The 12,508-nt window shown below is 36.0% G+C and overlaps 1 protein-coding gene across 1 annotated transcript in view; it reads left to right on the top strand.

Annotated features, from left to right (window-relative positions):
• The window catches only part of VAV3 (vav guanine nucleotide exchange factor 3), a 166,160-nt gene that overhangs the window by 20,304 nt on the left and 133,348 nt on the right, over positions 1-12,508 (top strand). Inside the window, exon 2 of the mRNA XM_062581141.1 lies at positions 10,490-10,606. Within this exon, the coding sequence (XP_062437125.1) occupies positions 10,490-10,606 (117 nt within the window). The remainder of the gene's footprint in view (positions 1-10,489; positions 10,607-12,508) is intronic.

Genomic DNA, 12,508 nt, shown 5'->3' with positions numbered 1-12,508 from the left:
GTTTGAGCGGCTGCATAGGGCAGTTTCCGGGCCTGCCTCCCTCCCCCGAGATGGGAACCCTGCGGTGGCTTTACTGTGTTCGGTGCGAGAGAGGCTGGTGTTTGGTGCAAGGTCGGTATGTTACGTAATAGCTAAGATCTAGAGAGCATCGCTGGGTCCACTGTGTTTTAACTGCCCAATCCCCCAAACTTACTGTTGGAGTTTGTTTTTTGAACGTGGCTGTTCCCACTGCTTTATAGTTTGGGTTTGCACTTCTGAACTTTGATTTTTTTCTTCTTACTTTACTGTAATGCTCCAGAGTGTTCTCTGAACATGTCAGAAAACCTTGTCCTTGCCACAGAAAGCGTAGTCTAGCAGACGGCATACCTGCAGCGACACACTAGCAGAAGTAGAGCAGTAGATATTTCAAGGAGGTAAATAGAGGGCGGCTGTACTTGCTTGACAATTCATGGAGAGCTGTACTATATCTTAAAGTAGTTCTTGCTAAGAGTTCATTCCGTGATTTCCAAGAGTTTGGAAAAGAGTCATTTAAAAATGTAATTCAAGAAAACACTTGAAGTATTTAATGAGTCATGTATATTAACACTACTGAATAATATTGTTCCTTTGTATTGGAAATTATATACATAATACATGTTCTACTTGTTCTGCTATTAAGAAATAGAAGAGCAAGGAATTTATTTTGGGTTAGATTCACCTTTAGCAGATACTGAGTAACCTTGTGAAGATTTTTTTTTTCTGTTGTGCTGAGTTTCCATGAAGGATATAATGTTGATAGCGTTTCACACCTTTCAAAATAAATGTTGAATCTATTATATAAAAGATGCTTGGAAAGAGTACTCAGGAGAGAGCAAGTAAGTACATTTTAACAACTTTATGTACTTATGTATTTTAAAAAATATTTAAAACCACATTGAGTCACTTTAAAGGAATTGGATAGGAGTGATTCAGGTCTGGCCTTGTCTAGGGCACTGGGGTCACAATTTATTCACTAAAGCAGATACACTTAGGATGGTGATCAATGGCACTGATTTTTTTTTTTTTTTTTTTAATGGGAAAGGTAGAAAATAGAGAAGGGAACTGTATTTCTGTAACAAAACTGAAGGCAAGTATGGATACTTAATGTGAATTCTGTGCAAGTACCTTTAGCCTATGTGAAAATCTATTGCCAGGGCTAATTCCAGAGCTCTTTCCACTCTAAAATTAATTTCTCTTACACAGATGTAAGTGATGTAATAAATCTCATGTCACTATGCTGACATTACAGACCTGCAAAAACAAAATAGGCATGAATAAAAGACATTTAAAATACAATGGAAACAACATTTTAGTGTGCCAAGCTAACAATATGAAATAAATGTAGTTCTCTTCAGTACCAGTGTGTAAATTTGTATTGCATACTGTAGCTGCTAGCTTTATGATGGTTTGAGTATGCGACACTTTGAATGTTAATTTGAGAATTTTTGCCAATAATTTTGCAGTTTAACTACATCAGGTGGGCTCTAGGCTTTAGGATATTTTCCCCCCTATAAGCTTAAATAAATGAGGTGGGTGAAGGTTTTGAGGCTTCTTCACCTTTAAGACGTTTTCATGCAACTGCTAATTTTTCATCAACTAAATTGAAATGTGAGTGATTAGAAATCCTATGGTAGGATCAGTGAAAATGCATCCTACCAGCACAGAAACATTTTAACACCAAAACTTTAACATGTCATTCTTTGTGCTAGGCTTTTATTTCAAGTCTTTGCATAATTTGAGCATCAGAGTCAAGTCTCTTTTACTTTGGTCTTTTCTATTGGACTTGCTCTCTGTTGGACCATTTTTTTTTTACCTTTGTTTTACTGTGCAACTTTTCTTTTCCTGTTGTCCCTTCTTTTACTTGCCACTGTCATCCTGCTGTTCTTGTTCTCTTCATTACTGTTTTCTGTGTTCCCTTTTCTTGTCATCTTTTTGTATTTGTTTGTATGACACAGAGAACCTTAGTGAAAGACACTTCAGAGATGCAACTCCAGGTTGCAAGACAGATAGGACTGGCTGCTTGGAAGGGTAACCTAGCACAGGCCCCCCCCCCCAAAAAACAAACAAACAAAAAAAATATCCATGTGTGCTTTGCATGCCTATTGTAGTGTTCAAGTTGCTGGTCTTTTGGATGAGATGCTGCAGAATAGCCTGGCCAAGGCTTGCCAGCCTGGGAGCAAAAGGCTGCCCAGGAACTGCCCTTTGCAGCAGGAAGCCGTCGTGAGCTCCCACTCCTGCCTGTTGCCAGTCATACTTTTAACTCGGGATTCTTGTAGTTGAGGCTCTGTGGTCTAAAAATTCCCCTGTGTGTAGTGACAGGGTGCTTTCTCCAAGCTCTGTCTTTTATTTTTCATCTTACAATAAATAGGTGCAGGAAAAAAGCTTCTTTGCTGCTTTAGACAGTCCAGTGACTCCTCTCGTGGTGCACACAGAAGGACATGGAAGCTGTTGTTCATTGAATGCATTTTGGGGGCCATTGACTAGAAGTCACTATTTTTTGTGTTTTGTAGGACTACTTGGCTTAAGGAACCCAGAGAATTTAAATGCTTCTTTGCCCTCACTTGCTTCACTTGTGCTATGACATCTGTGTAGCCAAGGAGAGTCAGGAGAACAGGACAAGTCCTGAAGTTTTCTTCTGCCCTCTGCTCACCCTGTGTGGTACTGACTGAAGCTGACCATCCTTTATGCTTCCTCATCGTTTTCTTTAAGTTTCCATTTTTTTTCTCTGAAGCGTAGAGGAGAGCAAATGTACATAAACAAAACTCTATCCCCAAGCCAAAATGTGATAGACACAATTGACTGGTAGTCAGTTAGGAATTTGAAGAGCTTTGCCATGAATATTTAATTACCACATTAACTGAGCAAATAAAGAACATTCTATTAATATTCATAGTGTGTTAGCAAAGGAATTTAATGTTCCATAATTTGTAGAGCGTCTTAGCATTATATAAACCTTCAAAGAATGCTCACATCCAATAAGCTAATAAACTACAGACCTCCCTAGCTGTTCTATATGTAGAATTTCACATTAGAGCATCCTCTTTGAATTGAGGAGTATCTGTTGCTATTCTATACATAGCACCTTTCTGAGCAAAATTCTTTACACTTATGTAGTAGTAACAATCTTGCATGTTTTATTATCCCCCAAAGTGTTTCACTTCTTCAAGTGACTATACAAAGAGCTACTGATAATGAGCCAGCCTCTTGCAGAGCTCAGTGTGTAGTCTCTTGTGTCTTTATTAATGCATCAGCTTTGTAACAGAAAAATAAAATATTTCCAGATAGTCCTTTTGGAGAGCAAAGGCTGGAAGGTACTTAATATTCAGCTTATTTGCTCCTGCTTAGAGCTTTAAAAATAGTGATAATCCGAATGATGGAGGTGGTTTTGCAGAACAAGAAGCCAGATGCAGGGTGTAGAACTGAACTCCTTTAGTGCAAGTTACATGTACTTTCTGTGTGTGTGTGGTTTTTTTTTAACGTTATTTGCAAATTAGTATCTTTTATCTAAAATTCAAAAAATATAATGCTGTCATGATATTGCTACCAAAAGAAAAAAAAATCTCTGGAAACAACTATACAACTTTCATCTGCTTACTGAAAATAGGCACACTCATTTCAGAGACATGGTCTTCAAATTCCTCATGGCTGTTTTGTGTTTCCTGCTGTTAGTAAGCCTCTAAATGTAAAGATTTTTCAGGATTTTTCAGTGGCGCATACAGAAACAATAGAGAAGTTAAACCTGCCTTCTTGACTATGATGCTGCTTTTTTTCCCCTCTTGCTGGCTCAGGAAAAGACATTAATAGATGTTGAATTAAGACTTCATCAGTGGGTCCCTACTCCATTCACTTAGAATCCTTACAGCTATTTTTACTGAGTGCAGTGATAATTACTCCTGTTGGCAGAGCAGAACTAATCTAATCTGTTTTGGCTGCTGAAATCTGTGAAGGAGCCAGGAACGATTTCTGTGTTGAATTGTTAACCCTGAATGTACAGTTTTGCCCGTGCCACAGTGGGCTACTGTTTTGTCTGAGTATAGCATAATCTGATGTTAATGAACATATAGGTATTAAAAAAAAAAAAAAAAAAGTGTAACATGCTCTTATTTTGGTAACTCTGTTCTTGGGATTCGTCTGTCAAAGAGGGCATGTGTCAGGGAGCTGTCCAGCCTCATTTTACAGAAGGTGGGCCCTTGACATAAGAACAGCTATTTCTGGAGGCACCTAATTTTCTTCTTTTAATGGATATAACTGAATGAATTTGAATGATGCTAGATATAGCCTTTACACACACATTATATAGATGTTGCTGAAAATCTTGGGTCTGTACTTCTAGTTGTTGTTGCTACATTTTTATATATAATATATATATAGTGTGTGCACATACATACTTTTCCTCTTTCTATTTTCTTTTCTCTCATGACTCCCATGTTCATGGTACACTTTTGGTCTTGCTGCTGGGTAACTTTGCTATGATTCTGCCTTCCCCCCTCCCCTAAACTTTCCTCTTTCTATTTTCTTTTTTTTGTTCTTTTTGGTTTTGTTTTTGGATCCGCACAGCATCTTCACTCTATAGAGAGCAGAGGCAATGGTGCTATTTTGTCACAGTAGAGAGTGTACGACTTTCTGAATTGTAGTCTTACGTTTGGATTTAGTAGAATTAAAATAGCATTAGTGTAGATTTAGTTACTTCTATCAACGTAGTTGTTACAACAAATACTAAGACAAATTACAAGAGCTTTGACAGAGAAAAATCTGCAAGCCCGACGACATTTGGCAAAGTCTCTGAAAGAAACTTTTTGAGGAAACAAGTTTGGGTTTTTTTGTGTGTATTTTCTTGCAGTGAAACAACTTGCACATCTCAAAATTGGTGACAGAATGTAGGAAAGTAATTCTTCCACTTAAATTCTTCCAGTTATGGCAATTTTCACATTTCTGGTATTTCTCCAAAGATACAACTGCATCATTTTCTTCTCATGTATATTTTCAACTGCAAAGTGGAAATCAATATGAGATCCTTCCAGCTAATCTGTTTTCATCAGCATCCCAGAAATGGCCAGAAAAGATGAAGCAGCCTACATTTTACAGCAAGTGCTGAGGTCTAGGAAGAGCATGAGAATGTTATGGCAATGATCTGTACCTCCTCTATTCTTCTGCCTTCCATTTTTGTTTAATTCTGCACTTCTGAGGCTGTAAATGAGGACTGATACAAAAATCTCTCATCATCTTCACAAGTCTGAGTGCCTCTGTGCATGTGACTTTTTTAGACAAAATGAAAAAACAAAATGACTGTCTTCTGAGATGCATGAATTGAAGCCAGATTTGCTCATGTGATTACTTCCCTTTTATGTAGTTGTTTTGGGTGTCTGGCCTTTCCTCAACTGATTTTGTCATAAAATGCTTACATTTATATGATTAAAAACTCGCCCTTGTTTGGGTGTACCTGTAAGGCTGTTTAAAGTCTTAGGCAAAAGTGAATAGCTGCAGCTGTGCAGTTTATAAAATAGAGCCATTTAAGAGGAGGAAGGGAAGGGAAGGACTCTGAACTTTCCCCGGTTGACAAGCCTTATTCCTCTCAAAAGTGGATCTAGAGGACAATTAGTTAAGCAAAATTCTTCTTTTTTCCGTACTTTTAGTCTTTTGTCATAGCTTCTAAGACAGTCACTGAGTGACTGGCCAGAGTTGTGAGGCAGCTGTATTTGGAACCTGTTAATGTAACATGCAAAATGTGGAAAGTACAGTGAAGAGGGGACAGGCATATAATGGCCACACAAGTAAATTATAGTGGAATTGATATGCTTTAAGAAATAGTGGAACAATACTTTGTAAATTTAATTTCAAAAAGAGAAGCACTCCTATTTCTTCCCCCGCAACTTTCCTGGCATAAAGTAGCACACTAATCTGCTTTGTATTTGATGTCTCTTTATAGTCTGCCATCTATTTAGACCGTCTCAGATGCTCAGATGTCAGTATGTTCTGTGCTCAGTGTTTGTTCCTGATCTATATTAAATAGTATATGAATGCCTGCTGAACCAGGTTTAAATGTAAGGAAATTGATGGCTACCCAGGCTTTCCTCTTTGCTCATGACTAAATTGCCATAATAAAAAGGAAATAGAAGCTGAAATAAATACAAATTGCTCTTCAACCAACTTAGTAATTAAAAAAAAAAGTTACTGAAAGTGTGGTTAGAAGTCTGTCTTTCTTAAATACTTGTTCTTTGTTGCTGTTTTGGTTTTCACTCACATACTGACTAGTATTGCTACATCGGAATTGCATGAAAGGATTTGATCTTTGGAGGTCTTTGTATTGGTCTCTGAACACCCTTAGGAGTTCCTCTAATATTAAAAGTATACTCATGTATTGAATACGGTCTGTAGTAAACAGGCCTTTATTCCATTGAAGTACTTCACTGCTAAAATACATTTTCTGAGAGATACCTATAAAATTTTAGAAATAGAGAAAAAAATAAAATCTTTTTTTTTCTTTTGCTTTTCATCTTTCACTTCATTAGAGGCTTGGCTAGAGAAATTCCTCTTCCCTGTGGGCAGCTCTAGACTCCTGCCTATGCTGCTTTGCCTAATTAGTGGTTTCTGTTCAGTAGCTTCTGTAAAATATTTCTGTACATTTCTATCAGCACATATATCTGTGTTGAATAAGCTTCAAATGCTTGTGTGAAGTGGCCAACGTTAGAGGTAGAAAACAGCATGCTTCTTCCTATAGAACTTTGTAATTTGGGTTGCTTACTTTTCTGCTTTGGTACTGTAGGTACTAGATCATAACAGTTGTATCAACTGTACCTGCTTTTTTAGGTGATGGATGTGTTTTTGCAAACTTCTACTCTTAATTTCCGTAAGTGTCTTCTTAAAGCCTTTTTTTGAAATTAAATTCAATGTGGAACAAGCCAGAGGCCACTAAAACTATAATCTCTTTTGCAGAAACAATGTGGCATAAGAATTGTAACATTTCAGCAACCCTGACAAAGTTGTACATTGTTTGTCTACAGCAGTGCAACTACTAAGGCTGTGGAACTGCAGGAGCGTTAGGGATGCTTCAGCAACGTGAGGAGGCTGTCTTTATAATCCGCAGCTGTTAATATGAAGATGGAACAAACTCATTCAGAAACAAATACTACTTTTCCATTAAAATATCTGCAGCATACCTTTTGGTAATGCACTTATTCAGTGCAATCATTGGTCAAATCCTTAGTGGGAATGGATTCGATTAACAGTCTAGTGAGGGTGATTCTTCTGTCCTGCAAAGCTCCAACTGAGACTTCATAGGAGAAGTGTCATTGCAGTTGAAATACTGGAATGAGTCCTCCTTCTTACTATGTCTTTTGAAGTCAGTATGACATGAATCTAACTGACAAATCCTTCAATTATCAGCTTTGCAGACCTTTTATATTTGAGATGCTGTCACAGGAGCAGCTAGCAAGTCATTGGGATGTTAGAAATTGGTTAATTTGACTAAAATACTTCTTGATCAAAATATTATTTTATTATTTATTTCTCTATTCATACTACTGGAGAGGAATTCCTGGGAAGTAGTCCACAGTGAACAAGTCTTTACAGAAACATCCATACATGGGAAGTAGTGGAGATGAGTGAAGATATCCTCATTTTTCCAAATGCTTTCAGGGTCCTGAACATTCCTGCTGGATTGTGATTTTGATGGTCTGCTTCTGGGTGCTTGGTGAGCTCTCTTCTCGTGATAGCACAAGAAGGGCGAGAATAGAAGTTTTATTTTTTTCTCTAGTGTAAGTTTTTTCAAGCTTACGGTTTATGCTATTCTCCTGCAGTATTATTACTCATCTACATACTAAGAATTCTGGACTGCTGTCCTGAAACATAACAGTGTGATAAAGGAGAGAAGCAGTAATGTTTTCAAAGGAATGTTATTAATTTGTGTTTTTTAATAAAGAGAAACTAGTTCTTTTTCTGAAAGGCAACATTTCTTGTGACTTTTGGAGATCAGATCTAATGAGAGATGTCCAGCTCTCATTGCATTTGTAAGAGAACTGGGCGACCCAACAGCTCTTTGTTCCTTGAACGATCTCCCGTGCGGTGTACCGAAAAATGCTTTTTCTTTGAAAAAGAAGCACAATAGTGTAATAGGATTGTAAATATTCTGAGGACAAAACCTACCAGTGAGGGACTGGCGACCGATGCCATCTTCTCCTTATTGCCGATGTGAAGGATTGGCTTTTACAGAACTTCTTGAATTTTAGATATATGCCCTTTTTAAATTTAGAAGTTTATTTGTCTAATTTGCACTTAATACAATTAGCATAGCAGTAAAATTTTTTATTTTCCTGAAGAGAATAATGACTCTAGATAATTGCAATAGAAAGCTTTGGAAATCTTTCAGAAAGTATTTCAGATAATATATCCAGTAACTTTTCCAGAGTATGACAAGTAGCCTTTCAAGTTCTTTATGAAGAGTTTCCTCATATGTTTTATTGAAAAATGAATGAATATAAATGTGGACGTGGTTTCAGTAGTCTCACAGTTGTGTCCAGGCAGCTACTGTGGTTAGTGAAATAGTTCAAAAATAAGCCTTTTAATCCATTTTACAAGGGAGAATTGATGGTTACTAAATAATTAGGTGCCCAAATAAACTCAGTAAGCATGTTTTCTACTAACAGGGGGATTAGACTGTATTGTCAGGGGACTTATTATGTTAAATGCATCTTTGGCTTACTCTTAATTTGCAATGTGGTCCTGTCTGAAATGCAGGTAAATTTGACAAATGCCTAATCTGTGGTTTCTAGATTCTACAAGAAATACAATTGTGTTATATGCTGTGTTGTTACTGAAGGATTTAATTATCTGGTTATTGAATATTAGGTTATATTAAACCTTTTTAAACATATGCCACGTTGCATGCTCTTTACCACTTACTTGAATTAGTATTGAATTAGGGAGAATTTGAATCCTCTTTGGTCTTTCTGTTAGAATAGTCTTAAGAATTTAATTTACTGCTTATTGTTTAGGTTCCCTTAAAATAGGCTGAAAGCCAGCGGAGTTGGTCCAAGACTTGTGCTTTTTACAACTCACTTCCTTGGAGCTTTGGCTAGTGCAGTGATTGCTTTTGCAATGCATTTTGATGAGCACGTCAGCTCTTGTCTTGTCTTGTGTGTCCTACAACCAATGAAGTTGTCTTCTCTTTGACTCAGCAGTATAAGCTTAGTGCTTGTACATTACAACTTTATTATATTGTTGTAAGATTTTAAGTTAGGCTGTCTGAATTGGTATTTCATTGTCTTACATTGAGGATAAACTAGTGGCAAATCTGTCTGAGTGAGCAATTTGTTTACTAATTCTGCATTGAACGTGAGTTGTGACACCTCTCTGAAATTCAAGTGTTGCTTTTATATGTACATTGCTAAGTTGGAACATGTAGTAATACTATAATCCATACTAATGTAAACAATCCTTGTTCTTATGAATTAAATATAACATAGAGACCTTCAGGAACTCAGTTTTAATCTTGAGTTGCTGTTTCAATAGTTTTTAAGAGCATATTCAAAGCAGACTGCTGTGTCATTTGAAATATTATTGCTTATAAATATTGTGTATTTTGCCCTGTAATTCATAGTGGATTGTAAGACTATACAAAGATGTCTATATGAAGTTAATGTCCTCATAAGGTATTAGCATTCAAGAAATGATACCAATATTGCACAATTTAGCTATACCCCTTTAGTTATTACCGTACTATCAGTAGTTATTGTCTCGTACTGGTAAAGTCTTTCAAAAGAAATCTAGGGAAAATGTATCAAAATGCTTATTTATAAGAGGAGAGCGATGTGGGTGAAGCTTTATTCCTTTCCAGACTCAGATGATCGTTGATGTGTGTAAATGAGTTCAAAGGAAATAGTCTTTGATTCAATGCAGAAATCAAGGTGGTTTGACAAAGTTATCGCTGCTAGATAAATTGTAAATTATTACTCTGATGCAAATTTCATGCCATCCCATGGTCCCTACTGAGAATATGTATTTATAGTGTCTTCAGTTTGTTAACGTGATGCGTGTATGTTCATTAAATGTTCAAACTAGACTTTTATTTCTTAAAAAATGAAAATACTTGGTGTATATGCAAAATAACTTTTTCATATTAATACAACTTTATTATTGTAACTTTATTTGAACATCTGAAAACATTTATTTTGTTCTATACTGTGTGAATAGAACTGAAAAGTAAGTCTATTTAAACTAATTTATATCTGATAGTATCTTTTCGGTTACTTTGAAGAGAAATTCTTCTCACAAAATGTCTGTACTTCGAATTTAGCTAATGCTTCTGAGTATGAAAGGAATTCTTATGACTGAATTATAACCAGTTGAAAATCATAACATAATGAAATTGCTAGCAGTTTTAATATGCATAACTTAATTACTAATTTTTATAATACATTAGTGAGCATGTAAGTTGCTGATTGATACATCTTATGCTTACTTTTTTTCCTCCTAGTTTCTTTGCTTGAAGAATATAAGAACTTTTCTTTCGGCATGTTGTGAAATATTTGGGATGAAGAAAAGTGAACTTTTTGAAGCATTTGATTTGTTTGATGTGAGAGATTTTGGAAAGGTAAGGATCCTCTTAATTGTATCTTGAGTAACACCTGTTCTGCTGCTTGAGGATAGAAGGTATTCATTGTAGATCTGGTGTATGTTATGACTAAGGGATGAATATTTGTTTAAAAAACAAACAAAAATCAATGAGGAAGAATTAAGGAATATGAAGTGGATTGAAATTGAAAGGCCTAGTGAAGGACGGAGAAAAATCCCTGATAGGAGAGTTTTGAAGATGTGAAAAAAAAAAGAAAGGATAGATGGATTAAATAGAGGGTTGAAAAGCAATGAGTTAAAAGTACATTAAAGGCATAAAGATGGCAAAATGGAGGTAAGTACTTCCTGGAGGAGTCTTTTGGTAGAGAGAAATAGTGTGGAAACAGGAACCCTAGACCTTTTCCTTATAAGACTACATGGCACATAACATTTCTTTTGTCTCACACTCTAAAATTTGTCTACTCATCTGCCCTTGTTTATTTTTTTGCAAGTTAGTTTTTAAATCCCTTGGTAGTTCTAACCTGCTGTAAAGCACAGACACAGCCATGGTTGGCTAATACGACTGTTCTAATTTACAAAGCCTAAAATACATGCTTCTATAAACCTATGATTAGTTACACTGTACGTAAAAGCTTTTTCCGTGTATTCTTCACAGCCTCCTACATACTACTTTGATCTGTCACTGCTAGCCTATGTGCAGTTCAAACTCAGTTTCTGTTTTTGAGTCATAGGATGTCATTACCCTAATCTCACAGAAAAGGGCCTAAAAAATGCCTAAAGACCACTAGTGTCAAAAATATTCTATATTTGAATAAACAACTATTTCAAGCATTGTTTTCCTTTTAAGGGCTCATGCTTTCACTAATTTTTGTCCTGCTCTTTATAAGTAGATATAGAGGCCAAAATGATGTAAGAGTGCAAGCCTGAATCAGAGTTGCAGTATTAGTGTTTGAAATGGCTCGCTGAATTCTATTAACTGAAATATTTAACTAAATCTTTTGCTTATAAAGATAGCTAGACCTGGTAATTCCTTTTGTCCTTGTAAACTATAGTTAAGAAAGTGTTTTAGTAAAACATATTCATTTTTTTTGCTACAACTTTACTATATTGCTTATCAAAATTTGTTAGATTTGTTTTCCTTTTGATTGTGCAAGCAGCAGTAATTAAAATCTTTTTGATAAAGATACTAGCAGTGTCCTTATTGAGGTATTTAGTAAGTCCAGTATCTTAATGTTTGCATGAAATCTTTGATAGTTATACCTAACGCACAGAAATCTTTCTGTTGTGGATTCTAGTTAATTGCTGAGACTTTCTCTGTTTCATGTTTAGTGTCACTTGAATGTAAAAGACCTGTTTTTTTAATAGTCTAGTTAGAAGAAATATTTTTGCATTGCAAACTATTATTGCTCCATAACTGAATCTCCAGAGAAGTTCTGAATTAGGGCTGAATTTAGCTCGACATACGTTTCTGATGCTTTTAAAAATTTGTTATTTTAAACAAACCAATTTTAGAATACGATTTTATGTAAATAGAATAATACATTGGTAGAGATAGTTTCTTCCATTCAGATATTTATCATTCTAAGTTTCTTCTCAAAGTGAAATTGGATCCAAAGATGTACAGTTCTTACCATGTATATGCCACAGTACAACTCTCACAGAGTTTGTATCCCCGGGACTAGTTGTTTTGGCGTTAGTGATGGCTGTAGTGTTGCATATAAGCAACAGTTTCTATAGGCTTGGCCTGTTTATGACTCAGGTGTTGGTCTTTGTCACCCTTCTTGGAAAGCCACCAGGTAAGAATGCAGTGACAAATGGTCCATGGGAGTGTTTAATGGGACCAGCTTTGTGCACAGTAATGGTTGGCTGGGCAGAGGTGGCGATGCTAAACTGAACAAGCTGTGCAATCCTTGCAGTAGCT

Source organism: Rhea pennata, chromosome 8 (assembly GCF_028389875.1).
Source record: "Rhea pennata isolate bPtePen1 chromosome 8, bPtePen1.pri, whole genome shotgun sequence".
NCBI lineage: Eukaryota > Metazoa > Chordata > Aves > Rheiformes > Rheidae > Rhea > Rhea pennata.
The sequence above is the reverse complement of the archived record's forward strand: the minus strand, read 5'-3'. Positions and strand labels throughout refer to the sequence as shown.